This window comes from Euprymna scolopes, chromosome 35, assembly GCF_053919585.1.
Source record: "Euprymna scolopes isolate OS-2025 chromosome 35, ASM5391958v1, whole genome shotgun sequence".
In the NCBI taxonomy this organism is placed as follows: Eukaryota; Metazoa; Mollusca; class Cephalopoda; order Sepiida; family Sepiolidae; genus Euprymna; species Euprymna scolopes.
This window is the reverse complement of record NC_136516.1, coordinates 71,279,028-71,299,158: the sequence shown is the minus strand read 5'-3', so window position 1 is coordinate 71,299,158 and position 20,131 is coordinate 71,279,028. Positions and strand designations below refer to the sequence as shown.

The window sequence follows — 20,131 nt, the reverse complement described above, 5'->3', positions numbered from 1 at the left end:
TTATCTACATACACTAATACTTTCAGCAGAAAGAAACTGGGAGTACATAGATCTAACTTCAGACCAAAAGCGATGGATCACTTCATGTATTGTAGGATGGAAGACTTCCTAAGTAAGTCCAATATGTTAAGGCATTTCCTATTCATACAAACGTTTTCACATGCATTTAAAAAAATAAAAATGAGGGAGAGAGATTGTTTGATCAGCAAAGATGGTGATTGGTGGTTGATCAGACGTTGCTATGATAAACAATTCCAACTTTATCCCTGATACAATTTTAAATAAATGCATTTAAAAATGTAACTTTTTGACAATTAGTTTACTCTAAAAACACAGAATATTGTTTTCTTTTATTTAAAAAAATATATATATTTTTTTTATTTTATCGAAGAAAAGTCCTTTCTTGTTAATAATATTGACCCTAACATGTTTATTTCAAAAGGAATATTATTAATAATAGTAAATTATACAAATTCATGTAGAAAGTAACATGGAATTTTCATAGTTTCACTAGTTCTTTTAAGCAATACCCGATTTTGTAAATATCATCAGATGATAGCAAGTGTCTGGTTATTTTGAGTGGAGCCTCCTATCTCTGGTTAAAAGTGGAATTAACCCTTCCTAAGATGGGTATTATGTACACTAAAAATTTGGACAGTATAGATGTATATAAAACGGATTTTGTTGGTTTTGTCACCTTGAAAGAATGGATGAGTCCTTGGATAGCAGAGCTAATTTACAAGAGAAGGCCAAGGAAAACATAGGATAAAATGATAAGGATGGATTTGAGGGATAAATAAAAACCTGGCCAGATATAGGTTAGTTTGGAAATGGGGGGGGGATTCATACCTTTCTCTAGACAGAATGTGAGTGATTTACTTTGCATTCAAAAAAGTAAAAATAAAGGAGACTGTATTAAGATGTATCCGTTCAATGGGAATGTTTAAATTGTGACCAGCAGATCGACAAAATCTCTTGTAGAGATACAAGTTGCTATGTAAAAATTCAGCTAAAATCACTCGCATACTTTACTGTTCTATAAGGAATTACACAATAACTCTCTATAGTCTCTCTATTTACTTGCCTGCTCACAAGAACAAGTTAGACACAAGGTAAGTTTTCAATGTGGTGGAAAATCCATTGTGTCAAAAAAGGGAACACTCTAGATTGAACTCCAGCGGCGCTCCCTAATGAAGGAAGATACCTCAGACCATAAAGCATCCCTTCCTTCTAAAATTAAAAGGTAAGCCCGAGAGGAGTGTCTCCGCAGACTAAACAGATACTACACTTTGATCTGACCTTGAATCTATTGTCTATTACTTTGCCCCTGTTTCCTATCACGCTATCCCTTCCATTGTTATTTAATCTTTTTATTCTCCCCTATTTTAACTCTGGTAGTTATTGGATCATAAAGGGACCCTTTTAGGGCTAACACATAATTTCTTTATGAGCTACATTTCTTTTCGAGGGCTGTTTTTATTTATATTTCTTCTGAGAAAAAAATGTTTAAAAAACAAAATTAGACACAAGGCTAATCAAAATGGGGAGGGGGGTGTATACGGTCATTCTTGTCACTACGTTTGTTAACTAAATATATAATCTATGTAAAATAAAAAAATTTACAAAAAACGTTTTATTAGAGACAAAATTTCATTGGCATGGGGTGGGAGGCTGTTTTGATGTCTCTTTTACAACTATTTTAACTTTGTTGTAGCTTGATCCTTAAGGAATTTTGTCTAGGTGCTTATTGGTTTCCTGATTTATCGGAGAGGGACCTATGTTTTCAGTGGCATCCGTTTGTCCGGACTATTGTCAGATAACCGTCCATTAGTTTTTCCTGAAATTTTGCCACAGATTGTATTTCATTAAATAGATGCGAACAGTAAAAAATATTTTTACAAAAATTCCTGTTGTGCCTCCAGGGGCTCAAGAGAGATAAAACATGACACATTTTGTCTCCTAACTTTTGATCCATCCATTAGATATTTTTGAAACTTGGCCAAAATGTCGAGCCCATTGTTCTTAATATAAATCCAGTATGGGTGACCCTGGCAAAATTCTGGTTCGTGACCCCGGGGACTTGGAGTGCTAAAAATGCCTCTTTTTGTGGCTCTTTTTTTCATATTTCTCAACGAAAATTTGATATGTCTGACTATGTAGTGGTTTTTCATGCTGGTCCACTCAAAATGCATGTGTTAGGGCCTAAAACTGCACCGTTATCCATTTACCCAGGGATTCAGCATCCCCAGGGGCTCTGGGACTTTTAGGACTAAAAAAAAACATGCTTTTTGGAGCTCGTTTTTTCATATTACTCAAGAACTTGATATGTATACCTATATAGTAGTTTTCCATGGTGCTGAATTCAGATATACATGTCTTAAGGCGTGAAACTGCATCGTTTGTCCGTTTTCACTGGGATTCAGCATTCCTAGGAGCTCCAAAGCTTCTCACATTCATTATTTTTTTGTGGCGTTATCTTACATGCAGGGACCACGCACGCACAGCTTGTTCATTTTTGTTCTTATTAGACCAATTGCCTCTACTACAAATTTCTTTCAGCATTCATGTTGCTTCAAAGTCATTCTTTAAATCCTAGACTTTTTTCTATGCTCATCTATTTAGCCTGGACAGTTATACTCATTCATGCGGTTAAAAGTCCTAATTTTTTTGTTTGTCTTTTCTTTGTCAAATATTTTACACTTAGTGGCCGATCCTTGTTTAAACTGTTACGCATTAATTTTCTGTTAGTTGGTCGTGGTCTTATTACACAAATGATACACATGTCAATCGGTAGAAAAAGCGACAAACAGTTGGTTAGTATTCAAAAGCATTTTGGAGAGCAACAGTGGAGGCGGGGGGCACATATTCCATTTTTTTTTTTTTTTTTTTTTTTTTTTTTTTTTTAATACATAAGCTCATATTTGCTGTCTGGCTTTTACTGAATTTGATCATAAGGGCCGTGACAACAGAATATTCTTTTCATTCTTTTGACTCTCAGGTATATATCCGACACAGACACACTTAATCAACCGAGAACCACGTATATAAAAACATAGTATATTAACGGCTATATACACCAGAGTCAAAACAATGAAACGAATATGCTGTTGTCACAGCCCTAGTAACCATACACTTTTGATAGTTAAGTAATATTAACAGACTAACTTAAATGTGCTTTTTCGTGTTTTTGCTTTTTTACTTGTAAATTTTTAATATACGTATATATATATATATATATATATATATATGCTTTCAGTATCTTATAAAATAAAACGATTCCGCTTAAATTCCTAGATATACTAACTAGGTTCAACATATCACGGAATTAGTACTTGTGTAAGCCAACTTATTGCTAGAAAACAATTATAAAAGGGCATTCAACTATATAACAGTGTATATAAAGAAAGAACTTAATTTAAATGTTTAAATGATATGGGAATCATCAGCTGTTTATCATGTAGATGTTTCGGAAATTAAAAAAAGAACATCCCCAATTACAAAACTTTAGATACAATCAAGTTACTATTTCACTAATATATAAATTAAAATATAAATAAAGTCTGGGTAGGTTTATCCATTAAAGGCGTTGAGTGAAATTTGAAAATCAAATAAGAGACGTGTTACATTTAACAGCCAAATAACAACACTTTGTTTATTTTATAAAGGTAAAAAAAAAAAAAAAAAAAACCAGCGTGAAAAACCATTCGTTTATTTTATAAAAGTTAAAAAAAAAAAAATTGCGTTATTTGGCTTAACACTTTAGTGTTAAATATGACATGTCTCTTATTTGATTTTCAAACATAAATAATATTAAAACCTTACTCTTAAGAACTATTGTGATGTTAGCATATAAAATTGTATAGGATAAAAATGTATGAAGAAAAATAAAACATTGTGTGTCCAAGTAAAAGTTAGAAACTACACAAGACATGCTGATAAAGCTGATATATTTTTTCAGCATTGCTTGGGCAGAATACAGATCTTTTGTTGTTGTATTCATTCATTTTGACTTACCAGGAACAAAATAAGCTAGAGACGGAGTGGGGTAGATATATAAAGATAAATTAAAAAAATTTTTTAGTTTTCCATGGCCCTTTTCTAATATTGTGTTTCTAAATTAAATAAAAGGATGGTATGGTGTGAAACAACGGAAATACTTGTATGCATCATTTTTGTGTGGTGGTCATTTGAAATCAAAAGTGAATACCTTTTTGTGTTTCAGTGTCAACAGCATTCAAAATCGGCTTATTAGTTTGGTTAATTACAGCAATAGGAGAAAGAACGGTAAAAATACAATGGATTTGGATTATTCCACTTTCATTAGAGAGTTCCAAATCCTGTTTTTTATTAATGAAATACATCTTGTTCTGCATCTACCTGGCTTGTATCTATTTTCTTAATTTCCTTTCTGTTCAATAATGGAATTTTTGAAATTTTGAACTCTAGTACTATTCCTTGTTAGTCGATTTGCCTTAATCTTATTAGACTCTCTCTTTTGGGATTCTGTAAGCCAGGGGATGAGATGCGACTTCTAAACCATCTCTGCTATGGCAATGAAATTTGGCTTATACATAGACCAACCATGGAGAAACAATTTTGAATTAAGAAAAAAAAAAAAAAAAAAAAAGTTGCTAAGTTTAATTTTGTTCTTTTTTTTCTTTTTTTTTATGATGTCCTTAAGTATAACAATGTCATAAAATTTAGGACTTTCATAAGATGCAAAGTTTTTCCAAATAATAAAAAGGTTCCAATAATAAAAATAATGAAAGGTGTTGCCATGAAATTTTACATCAAGATTTTGAATAAATATTGATTCGCATAATTTTTATGCTGACATCCTCAATTCTACACAAACTTTTTCTCAGATTTATTTACATAAATTTGATTAAATTTACTCTGTGATACCTTTTTGAAAATTGTCCTGGCTAGTTTTATCTCCACACAAAAAATATATTTTTTCCTCTTGTGGATGTCCAGCAGCAACAATATTCTTGTTCTCATTTTGATCAAAATGACAAGCTTATCAAATTACAGGAGATAATGTAGTTTCACAATTTATATGGTTAGGATGGGAAAGAAGGTTCTAGTTCTGTATTCAAGTTATAAAGTTGACTATCATTTTTTTATCAAAATGAAATATATTCGTCCAAGTATTCTGGCTAATGCAGTTTCAGAATATATCTTCATAGTGTCCACACTATGAAGATATATTCTGAAACAGCATTAGCCAGGGGTCTGTTTCATAAAATAACATCACTTTTAAGATATTTTATTTATTTATTTTTTTTTTTAACAAAGAAGTCACCACTTATCAAGGCCTGAAGGCTACTCGGGGATAAGGGTTATTGCATGTACAGTCATCAATGGGATAATATCGTAGTAATCGCTAGTAATGGCGATCTGATAAAGTGTCTTACTTAAGGGGGCGGTTCATCAGGAATTTGTTCATGTTGGACTTGAAGACCTCCAAGTTGTAGTCAGGTGGGAAACAGGCAAACGGAAGAGTTCCACAGGTGTGCACTTCTAAGAACAAAGCCTTGTTCATGGAATCTACGTTTTGATTTAGGCACAGATAAAGAGTGGGAAAAATTACTGACAGTGGTTTCAGCTAGACGGGTGTCTTTTGTGAAAGATTTGCGAGGGGGGGATCAGAGATTTGAGCTCAGATGAGTACTTCCCATGGAAATAACGATAAAACAACAGGCTTGCAACGTCCCTTCTGTGGGAGAGAGGTTGCAGGGAAGAGAAAAGGGCATCCCACACTAGGCTACAAAGTATTTTGTACTCTGTCAAGGCAGGATAGTACTCCATCCTTGGACGTACTTGGCTTCTATATAGAGAATTGCATCAGCAGTGAGATATCTACTGAAGCGGTAGAAGGATCCCACCATCTTTCCATATATATAGCAGTACCGTAAAACCCTTGGATACGGCATTAAAAATTATGTACAAAATACAGTACAATATATAATACACATGTATATAATCAAATAACATAAATAACACCATAAGGTGGAGCAAATACCATAACCAGGAGCCGGAAAAACATTGTATTCCACATCGTAACCTGAAAAAAACGTATCTTACAGCCACTGTATCCTGGGTTCTACTGTAATTATGTACTGAACAAAAAAGAATTGACAATTGTTCAACTAATATTAAAGTTTCGTTTGTTTTATAACTAGGTATACCTATATAGGTTTGTACATTTTTGTCTCAAAAAATTTTAAAGTATTTTTAATTTGCTAAATAGGATTTTTAAAGTTAAATTAAGTTACATTCATTTGGTCATTAAATTATTAAACCAAATTTCTATAAAACTATGATTTTGTTCAGGTAATGTTTTAATCTCTAATATTGAATGTAAATAGCTTCTAAAACTGTCAATCTATATCAATAAAACGTGAGTGTGTATCTGTCTGTGTGAAAATATTTAACCATTAAACTCTTAAACTACTAGTCACATAAGACTGAAATTAACAGGGAATGGTAATCATACATCAAGGATGGTTTATCTATCTATATATCTGAAAGTATCTGTGTATATTTCCCGACAAAATAACTGTTAATTTTCCGTCTACAGACTCGAAATTTGATATACAGAGTATGGAGATTTGAGAAAATCTTTGTAATGGGTTTTCGGCCAGAAATTTGGCTGTTAAGGGATCAAAGTTCAACGATTTGACCTTTGATAACTCTATCAAACTCCTCTGCCAATTTTGGGTCTAAACACTTGAAATTTTAGATATAGGTTCCTTGGACATGGATCTAACTTAATAACTTGATTTGAACCCAAAACAATAAATTTTAAGGGGTCATAATAGGAATCAAAGTTAAAAAAAAAAAAAAAAAAAATTTGACCTCTGCAGTCTCTACCAAATTACTAAAAACAATTTCTGGTCTAAACATTTGAAATCTTACATAGAGATAGGGCAAGCATTTTAACCGGTTTCGGTCGAAAAGTCGAGCTATTAATATATAAATGTATGCATGTATGTTTGCATGTCTGCCTAAAATTTTCGACAGCCGACAAATTTTCACAAGATCAGTATTGTTTTGAAGCTCAGCCCTTCAGACAACAAATACCGAAAACATTAATTTTTTCACCCTCAACAGGGCACTTTTCTACGAGGAGGGGTCGCTTTTTTCGCTGATATTTTCGAAAGTCATCCCCTCTTTTCGATTGTCTAGCCTTAATTTAAGCCTACATCACTTCTGATTTGACGGTGGTCATAACAGCAAAGATGTCACGTTTTTTTTTTATTATTCTTTTCCTCCTTCGCGGTACGGGTTCGAGCCTGCCTTCCTACTACCACCTTTTTTTTTTTTTTTTTGCTCAACACGCACCTCTAAACACCTGGGCAACGCCGGGCACCCATTTTGGATAGATGAATAACCCGTGCAGATATGTATTGGCAAGTTGAAATGCAAACTGTATGTGTATGTTCAAATTTGATTCATTTCTTCAAGTCGTTTGGTAAAACTTTTATTTATCTTTTTTATAGTTACATTGGTAGGAGACACAGCTGGAGTGCTACGTGTTTTGGTTTCAATTCTAGCTGATGGCACTTGAGATTTTTTGTAACTTTTGAAATTACTACTACTGTATATTGGGTACAATGTAATATTCAATAGAGAATTGACTCTGTGATAATCTGTATTGAAATAGATTTAGTCATATTTTATGACTGGGCAAAGGCCCCCCCCTCCCCCCGCTTGTCTTGATAAAATTTGAAATGCTTTCAACATAAACCACTCTTCTGAAAAATCTTTTTATGACCTCTCTTTTTTTAATGAACAATGGAAAAAAGTATCCTCTTTGTTATTCAGAATAAGTATTTTCAGAAAGAACTAATGAAATAACAATAACATAGTGGAAAGGAGAAAATTATAGACTAGTTTGCATCATTTACTGATATCTTGGATAGCTTTGTATTCTGGGTTTGATTTTGAAAAAGGTAACGCTTTAGTTTATGCGGATTTAGAGTAAATTTAAGTTTAACTGTTTAATTTTTTGTCTTTTCAATTTCTATTTTTTTTTTTATTTTTGATGTAATCGGGTTGATCCCAGAAAAGAAATGTGTATCTTCTCTCCCTAACATAAGTTCTGTCATGTTAGCTTTCTTAACCTCACATTTGGTTATGGATTTCTGACTGATTATTTCTTATTAAATCTCTTTTCTTATCTGCAGAAGTTATAAGTGCAGTCTATTATACTAAAGCTGAGTCAATCAACATTTGTTTGCCAAAGTTTTCTTATGTATTTTAAATACACAAAATAAATGTTAAAATATCTCCTTGAGATATGTTGTTTTTTTTGGGGTTTTTTTTGGGGGGGGGTTCTATTTTAATAATTGTTCTAATTGGCCATAGCTTTTATTTCAGATCCTTTCTTAACAGCTGGGGGATTTGTGACCCATTCTGATTTTAGTGTTTGTTTTGCAAGGGGTTAAATGCTTAGGTCTGATTTGGTTTCATTGTATGCCGTCTTCCCAGTCATTACCTCCTTTGGAAAGGAGGGGTATTAAATTTGAGGGCTTTGAAAAAATGATAAATGCAGGATTTCTTTTTGGTGCCACTGTACTTATCTTCTATTTATCTGGGGCAAATATAGTTGCTAATATTAGAGGATACGACTAATTTCTTTTAGACTTTTTTTTTTTTTTTTTTTTTCCCCCCCCCCCAACTTCCTGGGATTTCTGCTGTGATGACCTTTTTTTTTTTTTTAAATTTTTATTTGCTGAAATGAACTAATCCAATTGCTTGGGAAGAATGTTTAAGGCCACAAAATGGGTAGGTCAAAATGTAATGCTGTAAATATTCGTCTTAAAGAGCCAGTCTTTTATTTTATATATATATTACTAGAAGAATACATATCCTAGCATGGGCCAAATGAATTTCCTGAATAGGTCATTCCAGTGTTGTCTCATTGGCACTCGTTAACCCTTATCCTCTCAAGTCCTTTGGGGCTTGATAAATGTCGTCTTCCCCCTCCTTTCAGTAAAAAATTTTGAATCCCCTTTTATTCCCCTTAAAAAGATTAAAATCAAGATATAATGCTACTAAACTTTGTCTAGAATGCTCAAAGCAAGAGAAAGATTATAATTTATGCAAAAATCAATGCCATGTTTTAAGGAAAAAATATAGAATTACGTTTTTATATAGCTTTGGTATCAAATAGATATTTGTTTTGTGTGATAATAAGCAGTTATGGCTCTATATTAATTTTTTCCATAGTTTTTATGTTTGTCATGAAAAAGACCTCCTCTTCTCTCTCCTCTTATCTGCTTAAATGAACTTTTTCTACACCCATCCTCTGCAATAATTGATCCATGGTAACACCAAGAGAATGAGTATTTGAGTTTATTTTTTTTATCTTATTTTTTATTTTTTTTAACCATAACATACTTGTGGGCATATTGTGAATCAGAATATGTAAGGTTTGTAAGTGTATCTTGAGTAATTTCAGGGTTTATCTCAATCACAGATAGACCAAAGGGAAGTATATAACTTTACATAATAGATGAATCCAATTTAAAAAGTTACAATGAAACTCGCATGGCCGCTCAAAGTTGCCCAGTGATATAATATTTTGCTCTATTCTTTGGAACACAATTAAGTCTGGTTTATTATTGATTCTATATGTATTATCTTTTTTTTTTTTTTTCAAGATGCCTGATTTTCTATATTTCATATTTCAAACTAGCAGGACTCTGTTGCCCGGTAATAGCACGCCTCCCCTCCCGAGGGGGTAAAAATTTAAATTCTGGCTTTTGCTGTTGTTGCCCAACCCCTAACCTCCTCATGTTAAGAACAGTTTTCGAAATAGACCCCCCATTTTTGAGTGGGGGTAAGGTTGTCAAAAAATTTGCCCGAAATGTTACTTTGATAATCGCTGTCAGGATTTCCACGCGCTTGGCCTTCGGACCAGGATCAAAGTGTAGTATCTGTTCTGATGTTGCACTTCACTTTTTTGGTATTGTTTAGTGGAGGAAAAATCCTTCATGACCAATACATTTATTTTTGTTACTAATCGGTGCCTCTTTTTGGGGAGCTGGTTCCCCCTCCTCACATTATAAACCGACCTTGTGTCTAACTCTGCCCTCATGGGTAGGCAAGTAAATAAAAAAAAAATAATACTATGTAGGAACAAAAAATTTGGTGGTTGCTGTGTATGTTGGCCCTGCCAAGTAGGGTATGGTATTTTTGTTGGCAGGACTGGAGTTTAGATGGCAAAATACTCCAACTCGCTATCATTTAAAAGGAACTAAATTCCTGTAGTCACTTGTACGTTACCATGTAAACAGTATTTCAGAAAGTGAGTTTTAACAGAACGTTTTCTTTAAATAATGAACAATTATTATTATATTTTAAACAATATGTACAGAAATTTGTTTATATTATAAATAGAACACTATATAATTTGAACCCATGTAAACCTATTAGTTAAGTGACCTATTTGCATTTCAAAATAAAAACATAACATTTAATATTAGTTATTACCCATGCGAGTCCAAAAAAAATTAAATAAATTAAGCAACCCCCTACAAAAATGGAAATAGCGAGTACCTGTGCGAGCGCAAAAAAAAAAAGATTAGCCGCAGTAGCCAGGCTTGAACATGTAACGCTAAGAGGAAAAGGAAGTGAAAAAGAGGAAACTCTTTAGTCAACTGGGCCACGTAATAACGCCTTTAAAGCATACATATTGTGAAGCGTGAATGACTTTGCAAAAACGTCAATACAAAAACTGACCACCTTCTGGCAAAGAATGGCTCAGTTACTGGTGAAAGAAAATGATACCGATTTTGTCATTGTTCGTTGCGGGTGTTGAATGTTAAAGTGTATAAGGAAAAGCTTTTAAAAATCAGACATTGATAAAGTCACATTTAGTACAATATAAGTAAAAAGGTTTTATAGAAAAAAAATGATCAATTCACATATAGTTTAATATCAAAGTATGTCAGTAAAAAAAAAAGACACAAACTTTGCAAATATTCAGGAATAGACAGTTTAAAGGCTTCCAAAGCATATATAATTCAGGTATCAACTGTATTAGTCGCGTAATCGGTTCTTTTATTTTTTTTTATTTTGCATATAAAGAATGAATTGTAGTCAAGCGTACTTAAAAAAAAAGAAAAGAAAAAAGGTTCATCTAGCTTTGAGAAATGGAAGAAATAATGACTATCAGCATGTGACGATGTGTCAGAAAATAGTGTGTACGATGTATGTAAACACAAGATTAACACAGTAGCGTAGCTAACATGTACATTATATTTAATGGAAAAATAAAAGCAATGTTGGCATATAAACATGTTTTGATGTGTTAATGTTTGTATTTGGGCTATTGTATTTATAACGATTGCTTCTTGTATAAAATGAAGCCATGTTTGTAAATCGCTGGAGCGTCCTTTTTTGTAGGAAGATTTACATTCTGAAATTAACGAATAGTCAGTTTTTAGCCAATGAGATTTGGAAGAAAGTGAAGAGAGAAATCATTTTTTGAAATCGGGGAATGGAAAGCTTATGGTATGTCTACAAGTATAGGATCTAGGTAATAAGGGTGCAACCCTATATCTGTCCAAAATGCAGAATACCTCCCAGTGTTGATTGGGAGTGATAGTACTTTTTATTTAGAGGAAAAAATAGCAACTATTTCCACTATAGATGGTTGCGACTGATGATGATGCTCCTAGGATGTAATGTAGGATTTTACTATAACAAATAAATGTGTGTTAAAATGGTGTTCAAAAGTTACATAAAATAGTGGCTTATAGTGTAGACAAATCTATTGGTGCAAACCTTGTGTACTTTGGTCCAGGGGGGGGGGGTCTGCAATCATTCTATTATATAAATTAGTTTTAACTTGTTTAAAGTCTAAATCTTCATGATAATTTGTCTGAGGTCGAATAAAATGAAACCAACTTTGACAGGTCATAATTTTATTGCTAACTAGCTTTGCCTATCCGATGCTGTCCGGAAGTTTTTGTATTTTTAATTGGGCAAATATTTTTGTTTATTTTTAACTCTTAAATTTATAAATAACTAGTGAGGTCCATGTCCTGGCTTTGTCTAAGAACACTGTCAGACATAGAGTACGTTTGCATGAAATTAAAAACAAAAAAATCGTCTCGGCTGTCCATAAAGAACAAACGCACACATAGTGCCTTTTATATATAAGGAGATTAGTGATAGAATTCTTATATTAAAATCATAACAATCATTGAAAAATAATAAAAATAGTGAATTAATGAGATTCTTTTGCCAAGTAATATGTAAATTAGCTTTACAATTGGATGCATGTGATCAGTATGTTAAAAAGATATTGTGGCTTGTTGTGTCATTTGACTTTTTTCCATTTCACTCCATTAAATTTTTTTACATTTGAAAAAAAAAAAAGTTTCTTTTCATACGTTACGCCATTGCATTTTTGATTTTAAGTTTATTGCTAATCACCCGAGACGCCCCTCCTGGGAAATAGTGACAGGACTGCTTAGATTTTTTTTTTTTTTTTTTTTTTTTTTTTTTGAAAGACCAGTAGGTTGGCCTTTCAAAACTACATCTGATCTTGCCTATAACTTCCTGGAGGAGATAAAATACAGATAGATGAGAATTAGTAACATTATTTTATTACAGAGAAGCAAATTTCTTGCATTTCAGTTGTCATTTATACTTATATAAATTTATATACAATGTTTATTTTCTTTTTCAGCCTTGCACTGAATTTTTCTTTTATCATCCTAGAAAAAATCTGTATAAATCCATTGAACTTGTATGGTTTACTAACTTTTCCAAATTGGTTAATTTCAGGTTTAATTACCGTTCTACTCATTATATGGTTAATAATGGCTTTTACAATTTCTTAAATTGGTTTGATGACCGAGCATGGTACCCACTTGGCAGGATTGTTGGTGGGACTGTAAGTATATTTTTTATTTTCTTATGCAAACAATTTTTTGGTTCTTCGATCTGACAGGAATGCATGAAAAATAAATACCGTTTTGGTTTAGAGGCAGCATTAAAAGGTTTAATACTATAGCCTGAACAATCATTACTTACTCAATGTAGAGAGTGTTGTTTTCTGGAATGTACATTTCGCTTAAAACAAATTTATGTGTGAAAGTAGTTGCTGATTTTGACCATTGTTCTCATCAAGGGACTGAGAACTATATAAATAATTCATTAAACTAGAAAAAACAATTTAAACACGTTTTGCATAGCATTGATGCGGAAAAAAAACTTGTGAAAAACATAACTATTAATACAGTTTTCAACATGCTCCTTGTTAGTCATGTTTTTTAATACAATTTGTTTGAATAAAGTTTTAATGTCGACATTATGCAATTAAAAGAATACCCACTCCAGGATGGATGAAATTAATTTGCTATACAAAATAGTTTTGCACCAGTTTCACCTTACGATATCTACAATCCTTATCCCAGTTTATATCAGAATCCTTTATATGATTTTGATTATAGAAAATGTTTAAAATTTAAGGACTAAACTTAGTCTTCCGAAGAAATTGAAATTCAAAGAATCCTACTTTATTTTGTCTAATAATTATGGATCAAATTAATGCAAATCTGAAATACTTCAATTTTGAAATTAGAGGTTGTGCCCATGTTATGCCTCTTAAAGCCTCTTTAAATCACTTCAAAGAAACTGGAATTTTAATAACAATTAACTAACAGGCCACCTACAGCATTGCTTGGTCATAGAATTTGCTTGAATATATTTTAATTTATGCAAGTTTCCTATTTATTATACGCAATATATAAGTGATTTCAAAAGTAAAAAAAAAACTTCAGCATCAACTAGAATGGAAACCAAAACATTTAGCTCTCTAGCCTTAATTGTTACCGTGTGATTTAAGTTCATATGCATATAAAAACCTTACAAAAAATAACGTTGTTAAAGATGCGTAGAGTTGCGTGTGTGCAAAAACAACACATTTAGTTAACTTACACCTACCAAGTTCCAATTATTTATTTATTTATCACTTAGCTATTTTTACTGGCTTAAAACCAAATTGAATTTGTTCCACAAGTCCAAATCCCCTATATACCAAGTTTCAAGTATGTAGACTAAAAATTGACAGGAGTTTGGTAGACTGTTCCTCACACAGACAGACGAGGTCACACATATATATATATATATATATATACATATATATACACACACACCCCAAATACCTAATTACCAAACTGGACTTGTTTTAGTTTAAAATATATCTGTAAAATATATTGAAATAAATAAATAAAAGCCTGTTCAAAAGTTTCACTTTGAAAAATTTTTTTTATGTCAATTTGCTTATTTATTTTAATCTAAAACAGTAAATTCGGTTTGGTAATCGAAAAAATTTCACACCAACGCTGGCACAGTCGCACTTAAAGTCACCTATGCTTCTGAATTGCCTAATAGAATTATGATGTAAATCATTTTAACAGTGGTTTTGTTTTTATCTGAAGTGTGGTTGTGTTCAGTTTTAGGTCCATCCTCCCAGGCTTTACTTTCTCCCTAAGAAGAGGTTAGTTTATTGTTAATCGTTTAAGGCTGCTCGGGCATTGCTTTTAGATCGGTGTGTGCACTAGTTTCTCAAAGCCAACCCTGACCATATCTCTAGTTTCCTGGTAAATGTTTAATATTAAAACTTCACAAAAATTAGAAATCTCTGAATTTTCACAAAAGGTTTCCATCCCCCTCTTTGCCCCATTTGCACACAAATAAATTGAACTAAATATAGCTCACATTGTCTATTCATATGCCTAACAGGTCTGTTCGAAAGTTTGTAATCAGTTAATTACTTTAGAAGTGAATTTGATACAAAGAAATATACAAACACATTCACATATTTAACTTCATATAAATAACCATATTTAACTTGTATATACACTATCAAGAATACATGGTGTTGTTCGTTATTGATTGGGAAACCCTATTTTGCACCCAGTCACAAAAGGAGGGTGGACCTGTAAATTCACCCTTATCTGTTCGTCTGTTTACACTTCTATCAATAATTATGGTTAGAATATTTTGAAATTTTACACAAACATTGAACATGATACGAGTAAAAAAAAAAATGTAACAACGGATTTTCCTTAAAAAGGCTAAAATTGACACTTTTGTGCTTATTAAAAAAAAAATTGATGCCTTGGATTTTTATAAAACTTTCTGAAAAGTTTTAACTGATTTCTATATAGTTTTGTTTGTCTATTCTTTGCAATAACTCTTGGGTGTTCCCCAGGGGCTCTTTTAGGGCTAATAAAAGCCCTCTATTTATTTATTTATTTTTATCATTTTACCATATTTGTCCAAAATTTTCTGTGTATGTCTATTTTAGCAGTTTTCATGGTGCTGAACTCAAATTTAAATATGTTAAGGCCTTGGGGATTTTGGAGCTAAATGGGGGGGGGTAAATGATGGACTTGGTCATTTCTTCTAAGATCAAGAACAGAGTTGGGTCCATGATGAACCCTTGAGGGACTCCAACACTAATACTGTGAACTTCTGATTTCTGCCCATCAACCACCACTACTCTTATGAACCTATCAAAGAGAAATGATTTAATAATTGAGAAGACATTTCCTGCTATACCGTAGCTGGAGATCTTGTAGAGTAGATCTTTGTCATACCCTATCAAAGACCTTTGATATGTCGAGGCCCTAGAAACAGATCTCTATCAAGAGATTTGCTAATCCTATGAGATATTACTGTGAGCATATCTGCTGTAGATCTAGCAGAACGGAAACCATATTGCATGTCACTGAGGAGGTTATTTTTGCTGAGATGGCTGACTACTTCTCTATTTAACACAAATTCCAGCAACTTATGACTCGGAGGAGACTGGTTGGTTGTACTGAGAGGGAGATAACCGATCGCCTTAATTTTTAAATACAATGCATACTGATGAGCTTTTCCAAGGTGTTGGGAAACATTTCTCTTTAAGACAAAGCTTAAACAGCTTTGTAAGTATGATAACTAGTTCTGGTTTAAGCTTTTTAGCACTATAATTGGAACGCTGTCAGGGTCAGTTGCTTTACTAGATTAGATCACATTAAAAAAAAAATTGTCTAATTGTGTGCAGACAATTTGTTATAGGCCATGAATAACCGTATTATCACTTATCATATTAAGGTCGTCCTTGTGTCACAATCTAACCCTCATGGTAAATCTTCCATGTTCTTTAATATAATCATTCCTCCACATTGGTAGCTGCTTTTAGTATATAAAAAATGAATTTGAGAATCTTTCTGGCATGATTTTTAAATATTTTTTTGAACACTGAAAAAAAAAAAATAAATTTCTTCAATGAAAATAATGTTGATTTATGATCCCTGGTTTCTAATTAGGCTACCCTTTTATTTCTTTAACCAAATTTAACCATTCACACTACTTACTGATTCATTCCATCATTAAATTTTTATGGCAAATAGACCCCCCCATTTTCTTGCTACTATGAAAAAATTGCAAAAAGTTGGCAGGTGACATGTTTTTATCAAATCTTATTACATGCCAACTTATCAGATTATGAAGAAAACAGTGATATAATTATTACTGATTTTTATTTTATTTTTTGATTTTAGGTTAAATTAAAATCTCTGGAAAAAAAAAGTAATGCTTCACTGTAGTTTCATTTTATTATTCTTTTTTTTTTTTTGTAATATCTCGAGCAGTTCTCCATATTTGTCTACAAAAACGTTAATTTTTTGATTCCTGGTCTGATTCAAACTAATATTGCATTGATGATTCTATTGACAGACAACCTCATTTTAACTGTTTGCTTATGTGAGGGAATGTTCTTGCTGATATCGGAGTTGATGTTTTCATGGAATTTTACGGGTTCTGTTAGTATTTCATTATTCTCTTCAAATACGCCCAAGGATGGAGTACTGTTGCCATATCTGGGCAGGAGCTGCCAGAGTCAGTTTATCCTGCCTTGATAAAGTGCAAAATAAACCGTAGCCTAGTGGGGAATGCCCTTTTCTCTTCCCTACAAACTTTCCCACAGAAAAGACGTTGTGAGCCTTTCTCTGCTTTATCGTTATTTTTATGCCAAGTGCTCATCTGAGCTCCAATCTATAGTCCTCCCTGTCCTGACTTTCACGAAAAACATCTAGCTGAAACCACTATCATTAATTTCTCCACTCTTTATCTGTACCTAAACCTAGATTCCATGAACAAAGTTTCTTTCTTAGAACTGCACGCCTGTTTTCCTGCTTTCCAACTAACTACAATTTGGTTGTCTTCAAGTCCAACATCAACAAATTCTTGATGAGCCATCCCCTTAAGTAATCCAATTTACCAAATTTCTACTATTAAATATGACTACATGTTCCCCTTAACCACTGTACACTCATTAACCCTTCGGGCCTTGATAAGTGGTGACTCCTTTGTTAAAAAAAAAAATTGATCCATTTCATTTTGTTTAATCCTTCTTAAACTTCACAATGTTTTTCTCTGTCCAAATGTTCTTAAGACACTCTTAAGATTACAGTGCAAACACAACCTCCAAATTCCCAATTTTTTTTCTTCCCTTAAGAGGGCATTTTATCATTCTCTATCCACTTAAGTCTTGGTAACTGTCTGATATTTCTTTGTTTTCTCTTGCACATAGGTATGAAAATTTAAGGAGCAATCAGATACTTGGACAAGTACACACTAGTTACATCTTTAGCTTATTAGTTTTACTGGATTTCTTCAATTTTATCATTGGCTCTATCTATTTTTCTCTGCTTCTACCTACTGAACAGGAGTACACACACCTCATTACACTGATGACTATTGCAAGAAGGTTTTTGAAGACATTTTTTTTATTCCTATACAAAATAAAATTTATTTTTCTGTGGAAATGTTTTTCAGTTATATTTCTCCCTTTATTTATACCAATCCTTTAATTTATGAAGCTCAATGTAATTACAGAGCATATGACTAATAAATGACAAAAGCCTATTCCAAATTTCATGATGTTGATTATTTTACAGTTTATTCCTTTAATTATGTTGACATGTAAGAAATTTCTGTGTAGGTATAAATCTACCCTCATACACTTTTTTAAAAAATTTATTTATTTATTTATTTTATTTATTTTTTTTAAAGCGAAATAGCAGCATAGGAATGCCTCTGTTGGATTCAAATTTACTTACCTAAATGATAGTTTGCTCCCTTGCACATAAATGTCTGCATTGTCACCTTTTTATATGTATATGTGTGTATGTGAGTGCTCTGTGGGTGTATCGTTGATAGTTACTGAATTTTAGATGGATACACATGAGAAAACTGCCATTTATTAGAAGACAACTAAAAATTTACTAATCCTAATCAACAACTAGCCACCTACTGCAACCAAAGTTACTTTATAAAACCCTAGCCATCCTACATACTTATATAAAAAGAATAACACTAATAATGTACACAAATTCAGTATTGAAAATTAGCGTTATTCATTGTATTTCAGTTGGGAGATTATATCATTGCTGTAATGATCTGGTCCCTGTTGATTTTGTGGTGGGAGTTCAGCCTACCCTCCCAGTCCTTGCCTTCTCTCTTTGAGAAGGGATTAGTTTATTGCTAATCAGCTGGGGTGCCCTCACCAGGGAATGCTGACGGGGCTGCCCAGGCACTTTTTGCATGTCAGTGTCCCTCCTTAGGAGTGTTGAATTCTCAATCCCACTTTCCAATCCTAGTGTCAAAGCTCTTGCAGTGGGAGAGAACTAAATGACCATTAATTTATTGTCTGCATATCATAGCAAATTAAACTTTAAACATTTTATTTACTTTATTTTTTTTTTAATCTTGTATATATAAAAAAAAAAAAAAGCAACTGATTATAAAATATAAAAATATCTAAATATTTACTAATTATTAAAGCAGCATTAAATTTCCTCTTTCTCACATTCATTTATAAACAGTTCAAGGAAAAGCAATTTAGCATAAAAAAAAACCCATTAAATGGTTTAAAAGTCGACGAATGGCATGGTGTACTCCATTTTCTCTTTTTTATAAACAACTAGTAGTTCAGCCCGGCTTTGCTCGGGCCCTATGTACTGTTCATAACTTTATGTGCATATGTATACATTAAAAAGTGTGAATATGTACGGTAAACCTTTCTATATAATAGGCTCCCTTAACCACCATAGCGAAAAGTTGGTAGAGACCGCAGAGGTCGAATTTTTCAAAACTTTGACCCCAATTTTGACCCCTTAACATTCATTGTCTTGTGCTCAGATTAAATTAAAATGTTTGACCTATGTCCAAATAAGTAGCATTAAAAGTTTATTTTCTTTTTAGATAATTGTTTTATCAACCTGCATGAAAAGAGCTATGTAAAAGATGCTTAAAACCGTTTGAATTATGCAAATAACATCAGTAGTTCAAAAGTTATGAGAATTTTAAGTGCCAAAATTTAGGCTTTTCCGTGAACATTTTTCTTTAGAAAAGGTGGACTAAATTATGAACCACAATATTTCAAGAAATTTGGTAATTTTGCCATCATTTATTTTTAAAGCTATTCTCATGAAACTTGGCAATCTTATGTAAAATTGTGTGCTCTTTCTGATGATGCGGGGAAATCTGATGTACCTCTTTACCATACGCCATGAATTATAAATTCAGAAGTACAAATTTCAATTTTTTTAAAACTGACACATGGTATCATACAGTGGGTGTCTATTTATGAACAAAACTAAGTATTATAGTGGTATTTAAATATAACTTTATTGACAATAGGCATTTTCCTGCCTCCTCACCAAAGGAGAGCTTAATCTGGGTGTAGCCATTGAATGCCTAAAGATATATATATATATATATATATATATATATATATATATATATAATAAAAATTACAATTAAATTTACCAAAAAGATCCAAGATGATAAAACTAAAGTAAATTATAAATATTAAAGAATCAATATTTATAAAGTAATCTCAACCAGATGTAAAAGCTCGATAAAACCAAATAGGAGATAGAGCTTGGATACTTTAGCTTTCACCAGACTATCCATTCACGTGAAATCACCTTTTTTTTTTCTTTTCTTTTTTCTTTTTTTTTTCTTTTTTTTTTTCTTTTTTTTTTTTTTTTCCACCCTATTCCCTCTGCTTCACTTTTTGTTATCAAATAAGATCTTTGACTTGCAG

At 32.3% G+C, this 20,131-nt stretch overlaps 1 protein-coding gene across 1 annotated transcript in view; it reads left to right on the top strand.

Moving 5' to 3' along the window:
- LOC145259915 (dolichyl-diphosphooligosaccharide--protein glycosyltransferase subunit STT3B-like) overlaps window positions 1-20,131 on the top strand; it is a 104,781-nt gene that overhangs the window by 24,418 nt on the left and 60,232 nt on the right. The window contains exon 2 of the mRNA XM_080117866.1: window positions 12,808-12,916. Coding sequence (XP_079973992.1) covers window positions 12,808-12,916 — 109 coding nt within the window. The remainder of the gene's footprint in view (window positions 1-12,807; window positions 12,917-20,131) is intronic.